This window comes from Schistocerca nitens, chromosome 3 (genome assembly GCF_023898315.1).
Source record: "Schistocerca nitens isolate TAMUIC-IGC-003100 chromosome 3, iqSchNite1.1, whole genome shotgun sequence".
Classification (NCBI taxonomy): domain Eukaryota; kingdom Metazoa; phylum Arthropoda; class Insecta; order Orthoptera; family Acrididae; genus Schistocerca; species Schistocerca nitens.
Window position 1 is genome coordinate 790,954,306 of NC_064616.1, and position 25,230 is coordinate 790,979,535.

At 39.2% G+C, this 25,230-nt stretch overlaps 1 protein-coding gene across 5 annotated transcripts in view; it reads right to left on the minus strand.

Annotated features, from left to right (window-relative positions):
* Positions 1-25,230, minus strand: part of LOC126248806 (membrane-associated tyrosine- and threonine-specific cdc2-inhibitory kinase) — a 181,114-nt gene that overhangs the window by 97,052 nt on the left and 58,832 nt on the right. For all 5 annotated transcript variants that reach the window (XM_049950207.1, XM_049950203.1, XM_049950204.1 and 2 more), the window contains exon 5: positions 18,562-18,684. In XM_049950207.1, the coding sequence (XP_049806164.1) occupies positions 18,562-18,684 (123 nt within the window). The remainder of the gene's footprint in view (positions 1-18,561; positions 18,685-25,230) is intronic.

The window sequence follows — 25,230 nt, forward strand, 5'->3', positions numbered from 1 at the left end:
CTGATGACATGAAAGGACAAGCAGTTGTTATGAGACTGAAACAAGGAACAAGAAGTGTCACCAACTGTGGGTCAAGTATGTCATTCTTAAGCAAAACAGGTATTCATTCTATAAATACCAAAGAGACAAAAAGTATCATTTAATCTTAAGAATTACAATGTACCATAACTGCTTGTGATGCTTTGTCAATAACAGTGAAAAGCGCATGATGAATGAGCTTCTCAATTTTCAGACAGCTTACAACACAGAGGGACCAAAGTAACAAGAAGAGGTTACCCTAGGAGAGCATGGAACAGAATTTCTATGCAGTGAGTGTATCACAATCTTCATCAATCATCAAGGTGTAATGGTTAAAACAGACTGCTATTTTAGATATTACACCACTTGAGGCCGGATCTGACTCGGTGGACAACACTAATTGAATTTCATCTTTGAGAGGCCTAGCAACGATTTCAAGATAGAGCCAGAATGAGATTTACACTCCACAGCGGAGTGTGCGCTGATATGAAACTTCCTGGCAAACTGAAACCGTGTGCTGGACCGAGACTCGGACTCAGGAACTAGAGTTCGAGTCTTGGTCCAGCACACCATTTTAGTCTGCCAGGAAGTTCTATTTCAAGGTAATCACCCCACACATCGACTTGTCTCCTGAGGCAATTGTTAATTGGCTCTTACTTAACTAAGAAGCTGAGGGTTACATAAACAGGATTAAACTAGAAGGACAAATACACATGGAGACTACACAGCTCACTCTTTGCATCACTGAGGAATAACTTGAAAAATTTAAGTACTGAAAAGGCAACAAATTTAGAAGAAATGAGGTTGATGAAACTAATTACACATTTCAAGGTCTACATCTACATTTACATACATACTTTGCAAGCCACCATATGGTGAGTAGTGGAGGATACCCTGTACCATTTCTAGCCATTCATTTCATGTTTCATTTTGTGAGCCCTAATTTCTCATATCTTATCTTTGTGGTCTGTATGTGAAATTATGCTGACTGCAGTAGAGTCATTCAGCAGTCAGCTTCACAAGCTGGTTCTCTAAATTTTCTCAATAGTGTTCCTCAGAAAGAATGTTGCCTTCCCTCCAGGGATTCCCATTTGAGTTCCCAAAGTTTTTACATAATACTTCCATGTTGTTCAAACCTACTGGTAACAAATCTAGCAGCCTGCCTCTGAATTGCTTCCACATCTACCTTTAATCCAACCTGGTGCAGATATCAAACACTTGAGTGTACTCAAGAATGGGTCACACGAGTAGTCTCCTTTACAGATGAACCACAATTTCCCAAAATTCTCCCGATAAACCGAAGTTGACCACTTGCCTTCCCTATCACAATTTTTACACGCTCGTTCCATTTCATACCGCTTTGCAACATTATGCCTAGATATTTGAAGGACATGACTGTCTCTAGCAGGACACTACTAATGCTGTATCCAAACAATATGGGTTTGTTTTTCCTATTCATCCACATTAACTTACATTTTTCTTACACTTAAAGCTCATTGCCATTCATCAACATGCACTAGAAATTTTTCCCAAGTCATTTTGTATACTCCTACACTCGCACAACCTTGACGTCGTTCCTAAATCACATGTTCCATAAGTATTTCTGTTTTTAAATCATCTCTAAACAGCTTAAAAATGCCAAATATGTGTAACTGATCTCTTCATGTTGTCTGAAATACATTATTAGCTCGCGGCCGCAATGGGGAGTGTCCGCCACCTGATACTGTCACCATTCCAGTCCCAGGGCGATGCAATGATATAATTCATGAACACACACACACACACACACACACACACACACACACACACACACAGAGAGAGAGAGAGAGAGAGAGAGAGAGAGAGAGAATAAAGTCCGCAAATCACAGGAAATGAAGTATGTCAGTGTCCACAGGATCAATATGGTTTTATCTCACTTTAACATGCCTAATTACTACACAGTAGTCCTGAGATATGCAGAATGTGATGCTTAATTTTAATAATTTATTACTTTCTCAGTATCAACATTTGGGGCCCATACAGATCGGCCAAGTTATGTTTCTGGTGCGGAAGTAGTGCCAGAACTCCATGTTCTATGTTCAATTTCCTAAAACTATTTCTTACAAGGAGAAGCCGCAATAGATAACTCTCTGACATAGTTGAAAATCCACTTGTGAAAGAAGGGCAAAAACAAACAAACATTTTTATGTCTTAGTTGCCAACACTCAACAGGTTCCGAGAAAATGAAAGTCAAAGATTTGATAATACTGTGTCAGTTACCACACACAGTGCTATACAGAGTGAGTTTGTAGCATAGTGGCTAACTGCACACATTCTAATTTTTGCACTCCATTTTCAAATCCTGTCTTATGTTGTTATTTATTTATTTCCTGTGGTTGTGACAGAACTATGTTACATCAATATTTTTGTGACATCAAGAAATTCAGTTGAATTATTTACAAAATAAAAAAGGATTTTGAATTAGATTTTATTATCACAACCCTTACATAACCTGATGTAACTAACAGTAATTGAAAATGGAAACAAACTCCAGTGCATCTACTTTTGCTTAGATTTTTATTTTAACACTTCAAGATAACCAGTGTTTTCTGCAGGGTGATATCTGTCATAAAAACATTCAGAGCATAAATAATCAAAGCACCACCAGCAATGTGTGAAGGTACATATGCCACCATCACATCCTTTAATGTGATTATGATTAGAAAAAGCAACTCATTAACATTCTAAATACAAACCAGCAATAATTTCAAGGCAAACCAAGCATTTTCTCAAAAGCCAGAGCCTGCGATTAATTATGGATCCAGGCATATATTTTATCAATTTCATTGCTACTACTTTTGATTTCTGTTTGCTGTGTAATGAGAACAGGCACTTTTGTAATGGGCGAATTTAATTCTTCACCTGCCAGTATCAATATACAGGGTGTTACAAAAAGGTACGACCAAACTTTCAGGAAACATTCCTCACACACAAAGAAAGAAAATATGTTTCCATGTCAGAGCTCATTTTATTACTTCTCTTCAAATCATGTTAATCATGGAATGGAAACACACAGCAACAGAACGTACCAGCGTGACTTCAAACACTTTGTTACAGGAAATGTTCAAAATGTCCTCCGTTAGCAAGGATACATGCATCCACCCTCCGTCGCATGGAATCCCTGATGCGCTAATGCAGCCCTGGAGAATGGCGTATTGTATCACAGCCGTCCACAATACGAGCACGAAGAGTCTCTACATTTGGTACTGGGGTTGCATAGACAAGAGCTTTCAAATGCCCCCATAAATGAAAGTTAAGAGGGTTGAGGTCAGGAGAGCGTGGAGGTCACGGAATTGGTCCGCCTCTACCAATCCATCGGTCACCGAATCTGTTGTTGAGAAGCGTAGGAACACTTCGACTGAAATGAACAGGAGCTCCATCGCGCATGAACCACATGTTGTGTCTTACTTGTAAAGGCACATGTTCTAGCAGCACAGGTAGAGTATCCCGTATGAAATCATGATAACGTGCTCCACTGAGCGTAAGTGGACGAAACTAAAATGAGCCCTAACATGGAAATTAAGCGTTTCCGGACACATGTCCACATAACATCTTTTCTTTATTTGTGTGTGAGGAATGTTTCCTGAAAGTTTGGCCGTACCTTTTTGTAACACCCTGTATGTCTTAAGGTTAACAGATTGGCGTACACTTTGGAAAAATCACTTTTAATGAAAACTTCGACATTCTGATTTCATCGGCAACCAAAGTGTCGTATAAGGAGAGATAAGCTTTGCATATCTCACGAGTCAATAATGTACAGAAATGACTTTATTTTTAGGGTTCTGTACCTCAATCGGTAAAAACAAAACCCTTATTAGGATCACATGTTCATGTAGTAACCAGATGACCTGTAGAAAGATTGAAAACACACAAATAACCATTTTATTTTTTCCTTCAATCACCCACTTGTCACTTCGGCTCTCCACTGTGATAGCTGTTTTGTACTTGTGAGCTGATGTACTCATACACACCCAGTACAGATTAACACTTTCCAAAAACTGTTAATAACCATTTTTGTTTGTCTCCAACAAGTGAGTAGTAAATTAGGTCCTCAAGTCCAACAAGATGTAAACCAGCCAATGTGACAGTATCATAATGTGTATGCTACAGCTACATCAGTTTTTAGACAAAGTTTTGTGACCTTACATGATAATGGGGTTGTTTCTGAACATTATTGACTCATGGGGTGGTCAAAAGGTATTCCTCCTTATACAATGGGCTGACTGACGATGAAATCTTGTAGGATGGTCAAAGGTTATTCCTCCTTATACGATGGCCCTTGTTGATGATGAAATCTAAATATCATGTTTATTAAAAGTAATTCTGCCAAAGTGTATGCCGTTCTATCCACCCTACAATGTATACCTATACTGACAGGTGAAGGATAACATTTGTCCATTACAAAAGTGCCCTATTCTCATTGCACCGCAAACAGATATCAAAGTAGAAGTGATGAAATTAAGAAAATATTCACCGGGATCCGTAATCAACTGCAGGCTACAGCTTTCAATAAAATACTTTGCTAAGCTTGGTTTACCATGAAATTTTTGCCAGATCACAACATATTTAGAATGTTAATGAAGTTGCTTTTCGTAATGGTAATCACATTAAAGACTGTGAATGTAACATGTGCCTTCACTTGTTGCTGGTAGTGGTTTGATTTTTATTTATTTTTTAAATGATAGATACAGGGTATCACCCTGTGGAATACACTAATTCTCTTGAAGTACTAGAATTTATATATTTTCATTATCAATTACTGTTAGTTACATAAAGTTATATAGGTTTTGTGATGACAAAATCTAAATTAAAACTCTTATTTATTTTGTGAATAATTCAATGCATTTGTCATGACAATATTGCTGTAACATACTTCCATGACAACCAAAGGAAATAAATAACAACATAAGACTGGATTTCAACATGGAGCGCAAAAATTAGAATTTGTGCTGTTAGCCACTATGCTCTGAACTCGCTCAGTATAAGACAACAAGTACACCTCGATAATTCACATATGCATATTGTGATAGCCTGGAGGGGTCACTAGAGTGAAACAACAAAATAATATTGACAAAAAATCACTAGCAGTAATAATCATTAAGAGTAGATAATACTTTTCATCTTTGGGGGTTTCTTAGAATGAATGACAGTGACATACTTGACACATAACTGATGACACACTTTGTTTCTTGTTTCACGTTCTCATCACAAGTGCCACCCCTTTCATGTTATCAAAAGCTGGAATCAAACTTGAATTGCAACCATTCACTTGTTTATCATAGCGGCGTTTGAGTCCTATTTTTCAGTAATTGTGAAAAATTCCCTTGCACAGTTCACTTTTGTGATCTGAAACTACGTTATTCACAGCATATGTAATTTATTACAAAATGTGAACATCCATGAGCAGTGTTATGTTGCCTTTTCATTTGTGTTATGCATTAAAGCTGGTCCCAATGCAAGCATTTATAATAAAAACTGCTTTCAAGTATATAATATTAAACTGAATGGTATTTATTCATAATGTTTATAGTATCTGGTGATGTTAAAAAACCGTATCACTTTCACTGACTGCAGTTTTTAGTTTGCAGTTGGTTAGGGGGAAAAAAAAACTGATGACAGTGACGGAAGAGGTGAACCACCGAAATAATTATTACTTCTACATCTACATCCAAATCTACATCTACATCCATACCCCCGAAGCTGCCATGTAGAGGGTGCCCTGTATCACAACTAGTTGTTTCCTTTCCTGTTCCACTCACAGACAGAGGAAGGGGAAAAAGAAGACTATCTATATTCCTCTGAATGAGCCCTAACATTATCTTCGTGGTTCCTATGTGAAGTGTATGTTGGTGGCACTAGGATAGTTCTGCAGTCCGCTTCAAATACTGATTCTATAAACTTCCTTAGTAGTGTTCTTTGAAATGAATGTCTTCTTCCCTCCAGGGATTCCCACCTGAGCTCCTGAAGCACATTCATACCACTTGCATGCTGACAACCTACCGGTAACAAATCTAGCAGCCCGCCTCTACATTTCTTCCATGTCTACCTTTAATCCAACTTGGTGCAGATGAATCACACTTTTCTAAAATTCTTCAACTATACATATAAAACAAAGTCCACCATTCACCTTCCCTAACACAACACTCACATGCTTGTTTCATTTCACATCGCTTCGCATTGTTACGCCAAGATATTTAAACAATGTGACTGTGTCAAGCAGAACACTACTAATGCTGTGTCCAAACATTACGGGTTTGTTTTTCCTACTCATCTGCATTAACTTACATCATTTTTCCACATTAAGAACCTGTTGCCATTCATCACACCAACTACAAATTTTGTCTAGGTCATCTTGTGTCAACTTACAGTCACTTATCTTTGACACCTTCCTGTACACCGCAGTATCATCAGTCAACAACCACAGATTGCTGCCCACCCTGTCTGCCCAATCATTTATGTATATAGAAAACAGCAATGGTCCTATCACATTTCTCAGGGGCACTTCTGATGTTACACCTGTCTCTGATGAACACTCACAGTCGAGGACGACATACTGGATTCTATTACTTAAGAAGTCCTCGAGTCAGTCACATATCTGGGAGCCTATTCCATATGCATGTACCTCCTTTAACAGTCTGCAGTGGGGTACAGTGTCGAGTACTTTTCAGAAATCTAGGGATATGGACTACCTGTTGCCCTTCACCCGTAGTTCACAGTTTATCATTTATTTATGATGTACAAGTTGCAGTTGGTCATCTGAAGACTCATCGGAACTATATTTTAAACCCAAATGATAGTTACAGAAATGCGAATAAAACTCACTGCCCTATACTAGGTAGTTCCGCTCCTAGTAAATGTTTGCAATCAGTGATGACGTGTTTTTGAAGAGTGGGCTTCCCCAGGGTCAGCCAGATCAAGAAACACATGACCTGAGCAAATTTAGTTTGCTTGTCGCTATTCTAATGGAGAACTGGCAACACTGCAGCATACACTCGGCAACTCTGAGTGTCAATTTGATTCCTGGTTTGGGTAAGAATTAACTTGGTAAATTCCTAATATCTTCTTGTCACTTACAAGGGAACCTCACCATTGCACCCCCCTCAGATTTAGTTATAAGTTGGCACAGTGGATAGGCCTTGAAAAACCGAACACAGATCAATTGAGAAAACAGGGAGAAGTTGTGTGGAACTGTGAAAAAAATAAGCAAAATATACAAACTGACTACTCCATACGAAGATAGGCAACATCAAGGACAATGTGAGTTCAGGAGTGCTGTGGTCCCGTGGTTAGCGTGAGCAGCTGCGGAACGAGAGGTCCTTGGTTCAAGTCTTCCCTCGAGTAAGAAGTTTACTTTCTTTATTTTTGCAAAGTTATGATCTGTCTGTTCATTCATTGACGTCTCTGTTCACTGTAATAAGTTTAGTGTCTGTGTTTTGCGACTGCACCGCAGCACCGTGCGATTAGTAGACGAAAGGACGTGCCTCTCCAATGGTAACCGAAAACATTTGATCGCAAGGTCATAGGTCAACCGATTCCTCCACAAGAAAACACGTCTGATATATTCTATACGCATGTGCGTCACATGACAGGAATATGTTGTCGACTCATCTAACTTGTACACTTGGCGAATGGGTAAAAAGATTCTTCTACCTTGCCCGACTTAGGTTTTCTTGTGGATGTGATAATCACTCCCAAAAAAAGTGATGAAAACACAAGAGTTTGTCGCATAAATTGCAACAAATGAATGCGACAGTTTCACAGTCACACAGTTTTCCCTGTGCTCTGTCAAAACATATGTTTTGTTTCGATGTTTGTTTAGGTGTAGCGTGCCCGTACTACGGCGCAGTTACCTCGCATCGGACGGAAGGACGGACAGATAATAATTGTCTGAAAATTAAAAAAATTAAACTTTTCACTCGAGGGAAGACTTGAACCAAGGACCTCTCGTTCCACAGCTGCTCACGCTAACCACGGGACCACGGCGCTTCTGCGTTTATAGTATCCTTGATGTTGCCTATCTTTGCATTGATTACTCAGTTTGTATATTTTGTTTATTTTTTTCATAGTTCCACACAACTTCTTCCTGTTTTCCTCGATTGATCTGTGTTCAGTTTTTCAAGGCCTATCCACTGTGCCAACTTATAACTAAATCTGAGGGGGGTGCAATGGGGAGGTTCCCTTGTTAGATTAAATAGTCTGAATCATTCTTACTTAAGGGATGAGAAAGCGGAAGAAAATTTATGGTTTTGAGTACAGAAAGCTCATTCCAACAGAAACTACAGCTTACTTCGTCATTTATGTTGTGAATTCTCCATCTTAGCCATCAATGGGGCAAAAAGAGAGCCGTTTGACACAGCTGTATGCTAGTGTAGCGGTAAAATATTTGCCCTTCAAGTTGAAAAGGGCATTAGTTTTCAGTTCTAATCTTGCAGGAGACAAAGATTTTTAAATCTTCTGTGAAAGAGCCACTACCAGGAAGATTGACAGTCAGTAAAGAAATCCTAAGATAACTTCTCCCCCATAAGTTTTGTCACTACCTTGATTCTGTACCCTGTAGAGCTAAATGTGAAAAACTTGCTGCAGTGCACACTTGTTTGTGCCTGCTTTTTCTGCTTCTGTTAATTGTATTGACTTAATTGTGCCACTGAATGATTGGGTAACTGGATTTTATTATATATCTACCAGTACTGCCACATTTGCATATTTTTGTGGTAGTCCTGTAATGCTGCCTCATTATTACTGTGGACTGAACATAGTGACAGACTGTTCTGATGCTTTAAGTGCTTACTGACCTGTAAATTCATGACAATTTGGGATACATTAATTTCTTAAGATTTTTTCCATAACATTATCATGATAATGTCATAATTAATTTGTATTAGTACAGTGCATACTGAATAGCAGTGTTTCTTTACTTTACTGAACACAGCAGATAAATGTAAGATTTATTTCCACCAGCAGCAACATAGTCTCTCAACATTATCTAAAACAGTCTCACTATTTTTGAACAGTTTACCGATTTCATGTCTATAGACAATATATGTTGGTAGCACTTGCACACCAACAGATACCAGCATGCTGTGTCTTAAAATTATCCTATACAAAAAGAACACTGTGCTATGTACACCAACAGCTTGAGCTCACTGGGTAAGTGATGCTTGTAACTTCCAACATAAATTAAATGAACTGGGGACATTATCTCCAATAAATGGATACTGCAATAAAAACCTATCAAGAGCTATGAAGTTCAGCAATGCTAAGGCACATACAGGAACAGGAAAACAACACACTGTCGCTCCCTTACCTTACACGAAAGGTGTCAGTGACTACCTGATACCTGATTAAGGTGCTGTGCTGAGAAAAATCTAGCTGATATTTCAAAGTTACTGAAATCTACTGATGTCCACAAAGAATGCCACAGATGCTCATAATGCTGCCGGTGTTTACAAACTAACAGGGTTTGTGTCAAAAGTTTCAAGAAATATTTTTTGAAGTTATTTATTGTTTTTCAATGCAGAAAATCTTAAAAATCTTCCAAGTACATTCCTTCTGTACCACACATTGCAGCCACCACTCTGCCCAGTCTGCACTGGCTTCCCAGAAGGTGTCATCTCTAACCATCTCGAGGTGGCGCGTCAAAGCCTCTTGTACCTCCTCTGAGAATCCATCACAGTCTCTCTTAATGCTTCTTTTAGCTTTGAAAAAGAAAAACTATTCCTGTGGTACCAAGTCAGGGCTGTACAGTTACCGAGGTAACGTCGCCACACCATTCCCGGCAAGAAACTCACTCGACGAGGGCAGTACGGTTTGGTGCACTGTCATTCAGTGTCTTTCCTGACCAGTTTCATCCTGTTCCACATCTGGGTGAGGACTTGTCCTTTAGGCACAAATTCTATGTGAATCACATGTTTAGAGTAAGAAAAGACAATGAGCATTTCCTTAACCTCCTTGAGGTGAGGTGAGGTGAGGGGAGTTTTGTGTGTGCCACTACTTGATTGGATACTGTACAAGAAAATCCACTTCTCATTATTCACCACCAATCTCTCAAAAAATCAGGGTCAGTTTTGCAACACTCCAACAACTTGTGACACTTCAGCATGATGATTTGCACACATACTCCCTCCTGCTCATCTATCAGCACTTTTTGGACCATCTCTGTACTCTCCTTTCTCATCCCTAATCTGTCTCTTGAAATGTAATGAACATTCAATTTCAGCACACTGCAATCCTCTGCTATCATTCTTACACACAGTTGTTGATCCCCATTCAAAACATCTAGCACTTTCCTCACCTTTTTGTGTATCTGCAACTTCAACAGACGCCTAAAATGCTCGTCGTCGTCCATGTTTTGTTGGCCCTCCCAGAACATCTCGTGCTCGTCTCAAGTTCTCGACTGGCGCGCAGATTCCTCCCGGAAGGTTTCCCCATATTGGATCCGTCGGGTCAGAGCCCAATTTTACATATATAATGCATTGAGTATCACTGCTCTATTAACCACTGCATCTCAAATATGTCACCGAAACACAGAGTCACAAAATACGTCCTCACTCTGTCCCTATCCAGAGGCAACAGAGCCGAGTTGCATTTGTTAGCTGAGACTCCTCACCACTGCTCCAACTGAAAACTGTGGTGGTGTACCCCTTACGGTTTGCCAGAGAATTTTATTTTTGAAACTTTTCGGTCAAATCTTGCAGGTGCGATTGTGATGGTGTTGACATCAGCAAAACTGCGACACCGACTAGCAGTCTGATGTCAGAGCGGGGCATTGTGTGGCACTGGGGAAACAGAAAATTAGCAATAGCTGAACACCAACTGGACTGTAGCTGACCCATCGATTTCCAGGAAGGCCACTTGCTTGCCCGGCAGTCATAGATACAGCAGTAGACAAAAAGAGTGGCTAATGAAATAATTAAATGCCTAAACAGCATTAATAGGTACTAGTATGACTACAAGTTGCCTAGAAGTCTGCATGTGTTTGCCACATAGCAGTTTCATGAGACCCAGGTTCATCAACATAAAGTACCCACAAGAGACCTCGCATGTGCCATCAACATTCCTTGCCACCCCTCCAAATGCATTTCGGCTTTGACAGTTCAATCACATTCCGACATTTCTGGTACCTAGGGAGAAGCATCACCAGAAACCGGCGTTTAGTCACCCTGGAGAGGACCTCCGCAAGGATGGGCAAAACTTGTTTTAAAGTGGCTTTTCTGTTTCGAGTTGAAGGGCTAATGACCAAAGGGATTTTATTCAAACCATGTAATGAACCATGAAATAATTAAATTGGCAGGTATCACACAAGCAGACACCTAATTTTCGACAACGTTCAGTAAAAGAGAAATTTTACTCTATATTTATGACTAGTCCTGATGCAAGACTTGATTGTTTTCACAATTTTGGCATCTTGTGTGTCAAGGTAAACTGTGTAGTTCAGATGACTACAATACCAATTTGTTCATATTGCATGTGGTATTGTTCATGGTTACTACAGTATCAGCTAGTCAATTGAAATCTGTCAACTCCCAGAAATAACTGGGTGTAACAAGTTTTGGGGATATGAAATGGTACAATCATATTAGCTTAGTCACAGATAAAACAGGCGGCAGGCTTCCATTTGTTGGTTGGGCATTGTGAAAATGCAGTCTACTGAGGGAATTGCTCACAAAACAGTTGTGACATCCATCCTAACATATTCCTCAAGTGATTAGAACCATACCAAATACATCTAATAGGAGATACTGAATGTATGCAATGAATGGCACCATGGATCATCAGAGGTTTGGTTGACACATAAAAGAGCATTGTGGAGATGCCAAAAAACCTGAACTGGCAGACGCTTAAATACACATGGCAACTATCCAACAAAAGCCTACTTCCAAAATTTCAAGAACCAGTTTTAAGTGAGGAATCTAGCAATATACTACATTTTCCTATGTACTGCTCCTGTATGGACTGCAGACAAAAGATTACACTAATAAATGAATACACAGAGGCGTTTAAGTAGTCATTCTTGCTGCAGTTCACATGTGTGTATGATACCGAGGGAAGTGCTTTCTGTTACGTACATCAGAGCAGTTTGCAGACTATGGATGTAGCTGTACATGACAGGAGAAAGGAGAGAGTGAAACATGGTGCTGGCATATAAATCTTCAATAGCACAAAGCATGCTACTGAGTTACACGCAACTGTATGGATAGACCAATCATAAATGACCATTAACCCTTTAACTGATATAGCTGTATTAAAGGGTGCCACCGATATTGTCATCCTCCCCCCATGTTGTGACCCCACACGTCATGACACTGGCGGCTTCTGACCCACGGCTGTTGTCGCAACACTGTAGGGAGCTCCTGTACTACATTCCCTTACTTTTGTTAAATACTGAATTTTCTGACAGAAGACTGGGTTGTGGCACTTCACAAGCATTAAATAATAAAAACGTATCAGCTGGTATTTTCTGCAACCTACCTAACGCACGTAACTGAGTGAATCACAGTATTCTCCTAAATAAATTGAAATTTTATGAGATTGGCTATACAATCAACCAATGGATGCATATCTAACTAAAAGAATGGAGCAAGTTTTACTCAGTAATTCAACCTATACACACCGGAGACATAATTTTGGCTGGGGAGAAATCATGTATGGGGTTTCCCAAGACTCCATCTTAAGTCCACTATTGTTCCTCATATATGTAAACGATCTTCCATCTAATATACAACAAGCAGAACTAGTTATTTTTGCAGATCACACTAGTATTGTAATTAATCCAAGCATGTATACAGAAACAGAAGAAATGCTAAAGCTAAAAGCATCAGTGACAGGTTTTAAGAAAATGGTCTCAGCCTTAATTTTAAAAAGGCACAATATATTTAGTTTTGTGCATCTAGAGGAAACAATAAATAGGGTGGAAATTTAAAAATTCTTAAGCAGTCATATTTCTGAGCATTTAAACTGCAAAAAGCACAGTTTGGAAGTCCTAAACCTACTTAGTTCAGCCACATTTCCATTTATTATCATTGCATATCTTGAGTAGAGACAAATCAAAAATCAGTAGGTTGAAATTTTTGCATATTTTCATTAAACAATGTCACATGGAATAATGTTCTGGGGTAACTTATTTTTAAGAAAGAAAGTCTTCATTGCTCAAAAATGTGCTGTAAGAATAATACGTGGTGCTCACCCATGATCATCTCATAGATATCTGTTTAAGGAGTTGGGCATTGTAACTATTGCTTCACAGTATACAGGGTGTACATAAAGTCCGGGAACACTTTCAATTATTTATTGCACAAGAACCAAACATTGTATAGATATCATGCATATGTCATTCTGAAGAGAAACCCTGAAAGTTATTTCTTTTTTTCATGTATACCACCACAGCATAGTTTGGTAATTGGCCAATAGTCAGCACTAGTCGCAAACACGGCGAGTTCAGGTGCAGAGCGAGCTTTCTGTGTGTTGGAGTTCGACAAAAACGAGTGTGCTACAGCTGTTCAACGGATGTTTAGAACCAAGTACAGTAAGCAGCCATCAACAAGGAAGGCCATTTACCACTGGCACAACAAATTTATTATGATGGTTTGCTTGCGCCCGACAAAGAGAAGCGGATGTCCTAGTGTGAGTGAAGTGAATATGGAGCACGTACAAGAGACATTCATAAGGAGTCCAAAGAAATCGGTACATCATGCATCCTGTGAACTCTAAATGGCTCCGATGATAGTGTGGAAACTCTTGCGACAGAAGCTGCCTATGAAACCATTCTAACTGGAGCTACAGCAGGAGCTCAACGACGACAAAGAGAAGCGTTTTGAGTTTTGTTCAGAGTTGCAACAACTGGTTGAGGATGGGGATTGCATTGTTGATCGCTAAATTTTTAGCGACGAAGCCACTTTTTACACTAATGAGAAAGTGAACAGGCATAATTGTCGAATCTGGGGTACAAAGCATCCACGCGAATGCACTGAATTTGAACGCGATTCCCAAAGGTAAATGTTTTTTTGTACCTTGTCACGTCGAAAACCGTATGAACCATTCTTCTTTGCCGAGAGCACTATCACTGGATATTCCTACTTGGACATGTTGCCACAATAACTGATGCCTCAAATGCAATCGGACTCTCCATTCATCTTTCAGCAGGATGGGGCTCCACCCCATTTTCTTCGTGAAGTTCGTGGGTACCTGAACCCGGAGCTGCCACATCAATGGATCGGCTGTGCTACAGATGGGGACAGCTGTTTCATGAAATGGCCTCCACGATCACCAGATCTCACTCCATGTGACTTTTTTCTGTGGGGACACATTAAAGATCTGGTGTTATGTACCGCCTCTACCATGTGACGTAGCAGAGCTCCAGGAGAGAATACAGAAAGCGACAGCCAATTAGATTACCGTATTGACATCTGCCAGGTTACTCATGGTCCGCGTATCAAATGTTTGTATTAAAAGAAAAAAAAAAACAACTTCCAGAGTTTCTCTTCAAAATGCAACGTGTATGACATCTGTACAATGTTTAGTTCTTGTGCAATAAATAATTGAGTGTTCCCGGACTTTATGCACACCCTGTATTTATCCCTCATTAAATTTGTTGTAAATAATCCACTGCAGTTCTAAAGAAACAATGATGTACATAATTATGATACCAGAAGGAAAAATGACATTCATTACTCCACATTAAGGTTGTCTTTAGCTCAGAAAGGGGGTGTGCACAATGCCACAACAAAAATCTTTTATCACTTACCCAGTGATATAAATTGTCTGACTGACAGAATAGTAAAATTTCAAAACAAACTGAGAAAGGTTCTCTTTAACAACTCCTCCTTTCCCATAGAAGAATTTCTATAACTGCAATGTGTAAAAGGTGGTGGGAAGGTATTACTAATTCACATCTGTATATTAAAAAACTTATAAATGTTCAGCACATAGCCATACTTCCAAATTAATTTGCAATGTGAATGTAAAATGACTCACTCCACACAATTACAGTTTATAGTGCAAAATGATCCATGGAACATGAAACCAACAACCAACCAACCAGTACACAAGTAGTGATCGGAACTCTAGCCTCTCATCATAGGTCACACTATAGGGCAACAAAAAACCAGTGCTAACCATGGTATGCAGCAAGCATGTCTATAGCAGTCAAAGAGTTAACATCCTCTGGGTCCACAAGACACTATGCAGAGGTTTGGAATTTAACCAGGAATGCTGGTACGAAGTCTGAGAATTTCAAACTTCATGGCAGTACCTCTACTCCAAAAGCCAGCCAAATACTAATGACGAAAAAAATATAAAATCAAACATGCTACTCCAAGTTGTATACCACCACACAAGCTTATGTTAATGTTATGGAGATAGAAAATTAAAAATTTAAAGAAAGTAACAATCATAGAATAATACTGAATCAATTCTGTCTGATATGAAAAACAACAAAAGAAAAGTAAATACAGATTTCATATGAGTAAAAAAGTAAACCAAACATACATTTAAAACTGGCAATTACCTCAATCATTTTATCAAGTTATTGGTATGTTTTAAAATTTTCAAATATTTCCAAATTTCAGTGATATAACAGTAAAATTTACTACTGGAGGGAAGTTTGAGGGGGTAAAAATTGTAGAGGGAGACCAAGAGATGAATACAGTAAGCAGATTAAGAAGGATGAAAGTTGCAGTAGTTATTTGGAGACTGGAGATTGCACATGATAGAGTAGCATAGAGATATGCATCAAACTGGTCTTCAGACTAAAGACAATGACGACCATGACAACGAGACACAATTGAGGGGGGGGGGGGGGAAGACGAAAATGTTCTAAAAGCAACATTGTAGTGAAGAAAATAAAGGAGATAGTGTGGTAGCTAAAAATACATATTCCCAATGGTAATTTTTTGAAATTGTGTATCATTAAAAATTGCATTATAAATGTCAATGTAGAAAAATAAAAGTCAAATGGTAGTTATCTACAACTATACTCCGCAAGCCACCTTACAGTAAGTGATGGAGGGTACTTTGGGTATCACTATCATTTGCCCCATTTCCTGCCCCAATCATGAAAGGTGAGTGTCATTCAATTATTAATTAATGTGTTTCGAAACTTGAGATTTTGCTGCCAATATACAAGGCCATAACAACACTAGGTCATACCATGCACATGTGAGTCGTGATGTTGAGCAAAGTGCAAGATGAAGACACAGGAAAACTGATGGAGTAAGGATGAAGAGTTGAGACAATGACAAACTGATGATGGTACGCAAAAAAAGGTCATTTGAGAAAAAGGACAAAAATTTCATGAGCATAATGTAAGATAAAATAATCACTGAGAAAGTATAAATGAGTTTCAGTAATCAGTGTGTATATGCGGACGAGGGGAGGGGGGGGGGGGATAAATCCCGGATTTTTCCCAGTTAAAAAAACTTTCTCCCTGATGAAAATACACTTTTTCCATGTTAAGTGACAGTATACTTTTCCTCAGAACTATAAAATTTATCAGTCCTTTGAATGGTTATGGAAAGGTGGAAATAAAATAAAATCTGAAACTAATAACTTAGTTTAGCCTTCCGTAATTACGTGAATGTATTTTAATTCACTTGATAGCTCCGGTCACAGGAATCCGTTTTGTTTTCATTTGACGTGAGAGCAATAAACAAAGAGGAAACAGCAAAATCACTAAATGTAAACACGAGTCACGTAGAGACTACCCGCCTCCACGCTACAACTCAGACTGCTCTGTGCATCAGCCCCGGATCTACGATATTTCCGAACCGGAGCAATACTAGATAGTGCGCTGGATGCTAGGCATTTTGTGAAACAAGGTCATTTTCCTCAGCAATATGAATTTAGCGCCCCCACCCACAACGCCCCCCCCCCCCTGAAATTGCCGCCCAGGGAACATACTCCGGCTTGCATGCCCCCCCCCCCCCCCTCATTCCTAGATCTGGGCCTGCTGCCCATGCGTGAATCTGGCAGCTTAGACGTGCCAGTAAAATTTTTCCAGGTAGAGCATCTGGCTGCTTGCTGCTATTGCTTAATACAGCTAACTGCCATACTTCTGTAGCTAGAAGCGGGAGAAGGTACTACTCATATGTGACGCTACAGCGCATGAGCATGAGCTCGCTCGCAACTGCTCAAACGCAACTGGAGTTGTGACGTCATGCTCATCAGAGGCAATTTGTTATTATGAAGCATTGCATAGTCTTCGTAAAGCCTTTGACTTTCCTTTGCAACTTAATTTTATTTTCCTTTTTTTCTCTCATTCATGTTTTATTGCTTCAGTATTATTCTTCAGTAGTGAGATACAGTAATATCCTTTGATAGAGTATTGGTTCTTACCAATCAAAATTATGAAAATTTAACTGAAAACTAAAAAAATAAAAAATGCCCGAAATTCTAAAAAATTCCCAGGTTTTTCCCAGATCTCCCGGTTGTCCCGGGTCGCATACACCCTGGTAATAGTCTTCAGTGCATAATTCCCAGATGGCCAATCTTCTGAGCCAAACTTTTCAAATTTACCCTGCAATGCTCTATGGTGAGCTGTGAGGTCTTTGCCTACATTAATTTCCGGTAGTTGTATGCTTAATTGTGACATTGCACTCAGAAGGCTGCAAGGCACTCAAACAATTTTGTAATTTATAGTGAATTCATAATTGGAAGGAAAAATCCACATCCTGCATCTACTGGAATCATGGGGAGAAGGTTCTGGAGAGGTCAAAGTTCACCTCATGAACTACTGTGACTAAGCAGATAATGGGAAGTGCACTGTGATAATGTATATTTTATTTGCACGTCAAGTTCTGTAGGACCAAATTGAGGAGCAAATCTCCAATGTCATGGAACCTGTTGTTACATGAAATTACAACATAAAGGCAATAACAGATAAAAATATAATTTTTATGAACCTGAAAAAGTCGAGCAATAAGTTTACGTATAATTACTGTAATCATGGTCTGAACTCAATCTAAAGTAACAGAGTTGTATGTCTGAAACAGTCTCATGTGTATCAGGTAATATGCAGATGAGCCCCAAGAAGACATGATCGTACACCTTGCTACTGGCACGTAATCATTTTAAAATGAAACTGAGATGGTCAGAAAGTCTGCTTATATTAAAGTGATTAAGCTGAACACTTGATATACACAATGGTGAGATTTCTATTGTTCATGTCACTTGATATCACAATATTTCTACCTGCTTGGAAAATGTAGTTTGAAAGGAGGAGGAACGCGTGAGAGAAAATTAACTGCAGCAGCTGAAATGCTATTACAGTCTTTAAAATCACCAAAAATTAAGGGATGTGAAACATATCTACGGCAGAGGAAACCAAGTCAGGGTTTATGAAGGAACACAGTGAATTGCATTTGTACTCTGCACTTTAGTATAGAATGATCACGATATTTAAAATGTCATTATGTATCTCGAAGTTGAGGAACCCAAGAAGTGCTTCCAAAGAAATTCTGTACAATTTTACTGAATCTGGGGTACATAAATATTATAATACGGTATAAATACCTGGGATAAGTCAATAAGATGGCCAAAATCGCCTATTTTCCAACATCCTGTAGAACTTCTCATTATATTTTCAAGTTTGATGTCTATGTGCAGTAAATCATTGTCATGCAGGTGTTTCAAACCCTGTAATGGAACGCACATTAGTAATGTAGACAAAAGATACTATTCTCACAAATATAACACAAAACCCTTTGCAGTAATCAACTACAATGTTCACCTTAAACTTATTTATTTTTGGAGAATAAGTGATTTTAGGACATTGAATCAATGAGGGTCAGGAGTCTACATACATGCCAGATGTATTTTGTGAACCATCCATAACTAACTTTTTTCACAGCTAATGTGTAATGTCATACTTGTGTTCATTATGTGACAAAAGAATAATGTTTAGAGGAATTCTCCTAAGAGGTTACAAATCAGCCAACAGAAACAATTTGCAAGATTAAGTATTTTAGAGAAGGCACTAGGAGGGTCTGATTGAACTTCAGCCATCCAGTTCAAATGAACCAGAATCATTTGCATAAGAGTTTATCACGAACAGCTTTCATACAAATAAATTTGCTGGGCTTCTTATCTAATTAATTACTCCTTTGCAAATCGGCACTCTTCAGACATTTCTCATACTTTGAACACGTTTCATACATCTCAGCAGAAAGATCAGTATGCACCAACTAGTATAGCACTGACAAAAAAAGGATGCAGAAGCTTTTGTAACATACTGTTTTACAAGATGTGTCAAAATTCTCCTCCAAATAAACTTGGGGGAGGACGGGTTGTCTGCTGCACGATGGTGAGCGACTGACCCACTGGTTCTTGAGTCAGTGACCATGTACGTCAATATGGATTACTGTGTAACAGTTATGGTGGAAAGTGTGTGTGAGTGAGAGTGTGTGTGTGTGTGTGTGGGGGGGGGGGGCATCCAGTAGTATTTGTCAAAGATACTTCTTTTTTCAATTTTTTTCTTTTTTCCAAAATTAACATCAGCCTACAAATATGATACAATGCTGCATTTTGGTACAGTTTTTGCAGAAAAAGTAGTGTAAAGGAAGCAGTTTTGTGGAATTGCACTTAAATAAATAGAGTGCCTTTTTCCAATTTCAAAGAAATCTTACATGTACCTTACATACGAGAAAGAAATACTTTCTGCAGATAATGAAGCAGGCAATCTACCAGACAATTTGTCTCTTTTTTGGGAATACTCAATTTGGGCAACTATAAATACATCACTATTATTATTTCAGGTTGACAGAGAATGTCTACCTGTTGCTTTTCAAATGAAAATATGATGTTCATGGAATATGTGCACCTTTATCATGTAAATTTTGGAAGTTGTTTATTTCAGTTTAGTTCGAAAACCTGGTTGGAATATCAACAGTATTACGAAAAGGACAGATTGCTACTCACCATAAAGATGGCATGTTGAGTTGCAAACAGGCACAACGAGAAGGCTGTTACACATTCTGCTTTCAGCCAAAGCCTTCTTCAGGAAAGAAAACACACACACACACACACACACACACACACACACACACACACACACACACAAGCAAGCACTCCTCACACACACATGACCACTATCTCAGCCCGTAGTGGATTTTGATGAACAAGTGAAATTTGCAACTTCATGGTGCACTTCTTGGTCGGGAGAATGCAGCATATTATCTTCAATGGAAAGTCATTGATATATGTAGACTTAACTATGTGGTTCCTAGGGAAGTGCAGCTCATGTGACCTGGCTGTTATCATCAATAGTAATGTCAGATTTGTTGCAGATAATGGAGTTACCTATAATGAAGTACTGTCTGACAAAAGCAGCACAAATATTCAGTCAGAATTTGATAAGGTTTCAAAGTCACAACTGAAATCACAAATATTTGTAGGCTGATGTTAATTTTGGAAAAAAGAAAAAAATTGAAAAAAGAAGTATCTTTGACAAATACTACTGGATGCCCCCCCCCCCCACACACACACACACACACTCTCACTCACACACACTTTCCACCATAACTGTTACACAGTAATCCATATTGACGTACATGGTCACTGACTCAAGAACCAGTGGGTCAGTCGCTCACCATCGTGCAGCAGACAACCCGTCCTCCCCCAAGTTTATTTGGAGGAGAATTTTGACACATCTTGTAAAACAGTATGTTACAAAAGCTTCTGCATCCTTTTTTTGTCAGTGCTATACTAGTTGGTGCATACTGATCTTTCTGCTGAGATGTATTGGGTCTACCAATTTGTAAGGATATGAAATGAATTATCGTATATGCTCAGTCACAGGTGAAGCAACTGGCAGACTCCAGTACACTGATAGGGTATTAGGAAAATATAATCAGTATACAAGAGAGAATGCTTACGAAATATCTGTGTGACGCATCCCAGAATATTGTTCAAGTGCGTGGGACCCAAACCAAACAGAACTAACAACAGATACTGAATGTATTCAAAGAAGGGCAGTAAGTATGGTCACATGTTTGCTAGACCCGCATAACAGAGATACTGAAGAATATGAGAATGATATTTTCACTCTGCAGTGGAGTGTGCGCTGATATGAAACTTCCTGGGAGATTAAAACTGTGTGCCGGACCGAGAAATTTCATATCAGCTCACACTCCGTTGCAGAGTGAAAATCTCAACCTGGAAACATCCCCCAGGCTGTGGCTAGGCCATGTCTCCACAACATCCTTTCTTTCAGGAGTGCTATTCCTGCAAGGTTCGCAGGAGAGCTTCTGTAAAGTTTGGAAGGTAGGAGATGAGGTACTGGCGGAAGTAAAGCTGTGACGACGAGGCGTGAGTCGTGCTTGGGTAGCTCAGTCGGTAGAGCACTTGCCGCAAAAGGCAAACGTCCCGAGTTCAAGTCTCGGTCCGGCACACAGTTTTAATCTGCCAGGAAATTTCACTGAAGAATATAAACTGACAAAATCTTTAAGGTGAATACACATTATCCTGTGGAAATCTACTGGCAGAATTTCAAGAACCAGCTTTAAGTGTGAAATCTAAGAGAGCTGTGACAAAAACTTTTAGCTGCTCTTAACCTGGAAGTCTGATGGCAATTGGGTTGTTTCAGTTTGAAAGAGCATTATTTTTTAACCTTAGAGTGTGTGCACACCAGTGCCCCCATCATTGGATTTCAAACCACGATGCGAACAGTGAGTGATGACGCTGGCAATGCAGAGCCCAACATAGTGCAAGGTGGATCTGTCGTGCCACGATTTTTGTGCCACAATTTATTGTGACTATAAAAAGAAGTTAACTGCAGAAGAATGGTATTCTTCTCTGGTTTTTGCTGTCCTTTCTAGGGTCACTGTTGCAAACTGCTTTTGTGAATTTCCACGGGGTTTGCGGTCTCTTGAAGATGAAACCTGTGCCAATTGCCCAGCAACAGCAGTGACCCAAGAAAACATTGACACTGAAGAAAATGATCAAAGACGATCCTCATTTCACATTATGTGACATTATAGGGGCATTAAATATTGGACTGACCGTGGAAGAGACATCAGTCACAATCATTTATGCCTAACTGAAAGATGTGACCTTTGGGTGCCACACTCCCTGATAGAAACCCAAAAATATGTTAAGACTGGATTAGTGTCACTTTATGCTTGAAAAATTTGAAAAAGGGTGGTCCAAAGACATTTACAATATTGTCATAGGTGATGAAACACGGGTGTACCATTAAGATACTGATAAGAGGCAATCTTCAGTATGGTGCTTTCAGGGTAAGGAGCCACCTATGAAAGTTCGGAGCTCTGGAAAGAAGATGGTGGCCACTTTCTTAACCAAGGTGGGTCATCTCACCTCTACGACCTTGGACACTGGCTGCACAGTCAGTGGTATGTGACAGTGTCTGAAAAAAAGTCATTGCCACATATAGGTCACAGCATCCAAAGTCAAAGTGTGAGCACCTTCTTCTGCATCATGAAAATGCCAGAGCAATGGACATCTTGGGGAAGGAAGATGTGCGAGTGTTACAGCACAAAATGTATTCACCTGACCTGGCTTGGTGCGACTTCTTCCTGATACCACAGACAAAGGAAAGAATCCGTGGCCAGCATTTTCCTTCCGATGAAGAGGCTATTAATTCATACAACAGTGCCCTAAGTGACTTCTCTAAGGAGTCAATAAAGAATATTAGACTGAGCCATTTTTGAAGTGGTTTCAAAGGATGGAAAAATTTACATTTGTTCGAAAAACTTGAGAACTTTGTCCACAAAATTTTTCTACACTTAACTTTTACTTATTATGCATGGTATCCTTCAAAATACTCTCCTTCACAATTGATACAACACTCCCAGCACCATTTCCATTTCCGGGAGAAGTCTCAGTACACCTCTTGCTGGATTGCGCAAAGTGTTGTCTGTGAATTTTCTTTTACCTCGTCTATCATTGCAAATCTTCATCCTTTCAATGGGATTTTCAACTTTGTAAACAAAAAAAAGTCTGCAGTGGCTAGGCCTGGAGAGTATGGGGGATGAGGCAGCACAGTGACTTCATTTTTTGTGCAATAGTCATGCACCAACAGGGATGAATGAATGTGTGGGTGCATTATCGCGAATTGTCTTGCCACATTTCAGGCCATTTCCTTCTCACATTTTTTCGCAGGCGTCGCAACATATGCTGATAGTACCAGCGATTAACAGTTTGTCCCTGTGACATGAATTCAGGGTGAACTAATCATTCAAAGTCAAAGGAAACTATCCGCATAGCTTTGACATTTGATCTGACCTGACTTGGTCTTGGAGAACTTTTCCTGGCGCATTGTGAAGATTGAACCTTGATATCAACATCATAACCATAGACCGACATTTCATCACCAGTTATGATTCTCTTAAGGAACATGTCTTTATCTGCGCAACCCAAAAGCTCTTCACAGTCTGTGAGGCGAAGGCCTTTCTCGTCTTGACTCATGAGCTCTGGGACGAACTTGGCGGCAACATGATGCATTCCAAGAGGCTGTGTCAACATTTTATAACCAAATCCAACTAAAATGTTGTTCTGCAATCTCTCGGACAGTCAGTCTTCGACTGGTACACATAATTTCACTGACGTTTCTGACATGATCATCATCTGTAGACGATGAAGAGCATTCTGAACAAAGGTCATTTTTAACTTCTGTCAGCCAATTTTAAACCATGTTAAACATTCATAACACTGAGTACAGTTTAAGCACTCTTTACCGTAAACCTCTTGCATCATATGGTGTGCTACTCAATACAGCACCGAACAATAACTAACAGGCATACAACACAAACTCCAGACAGTTACACGTTAAACACAGGAGTGTGCAGGGATACCAACCGCATTTTGCTCCAACACACCATTGGTGTGAAATAACAAATGTTCCGGATGTTTTTGAACAGACATTGTATAAATGCTTGTTGAGAGTATTTTGAAATGTGTAACAGCAATATTGCAAATAAAAACAAATTTCTGAATTTCTGCTAAAAACTTCAGGGATAACCCTGTAGGAATATACTACAACCCCATATGCATCACTCCCTAAGGGATCATGAAGACAAGATCGGACTATGGAATGGGAATAGGGTCTAGTAAAGTCCTCTTTACATTGGAGCAAATAGAAGCAAACACAAGTGGATGAGCATTCACAGATTAGTCGCTAGTTTGCACAACCATCTGGTTGTATCTGAATAGCCAATTACATTACATGGAATGGAAGAGAACATAAGATGATAATGCTGTGTTCATTGCTTTTTGGCATTAATAATCGGCACACAGTATACAACACTACATAAAGCAAAACTCAGATATTCAAAACATATTATTTTGCACAGAAGTGTGCCATTTTTGAGAAAATGTGCAAAATGGTGTAGGAAAGGAAGAATTTAGGTGTCTTAGTTTCTTATGTTAACATGAAACCCATGGAGGTAGTGCACTTAACACTGACTTCCAGCAACAGAAAATAGCAATATTCCAAAACTTTGCACAAATGTCAGTCGACGCTTTTTGCTTCCAAGAAATGTCTACAGAAAGATGTTGTACAACAACATACTAGAGGACACAACATATTGTAAGACTGAGAAGATCCCCCCCTCACATAAGATCAGAAAAATATTTGATGGCAATCACAGAACAGAAACTTTAAAAAGAGAGAAAACATTTTTTCTGCAACTGTCTCACTATTATAATGGTGTGGTATAATATTCTATATACATGCAATGTGCATCAAATCAACAATGACCATATTTAGTATCTTGTACCAGTTGACAAATTCAACACTTTTCAAGTGGAGAACCTTTGTCCAGAAATGCAAGGTTTAGATACTATGGGGTGTCAAAATTTTAAAATGGTGGTATCCAAAGTCACTAAAATGTTTCCAAGTTCACATATGATCATACACCACAGACACAGGTACAGGTACAGTGTTACAGGCTAGGATAACCACTGACAACATTACTGGGCTTATCAGTTGTCTAATGGATTGAACAATCTACTGTTTCTAAGAAATGTTTTGCTTATTGTACTGAATGTGGTGCCATTGGTGGTTTGTCAGGTAACACAAAATAGTTGCATTAAACTCTGACAGGCACAGTTGGGAGGGAAGGGAGAACATTATGTCGATGGTATTTGTCCCAACAGATTAATTTTATTGGTAGAGTACGCCGATTCTGTGGCTCTGTGACCACAGCATCTGTGGGATAGTAAAGA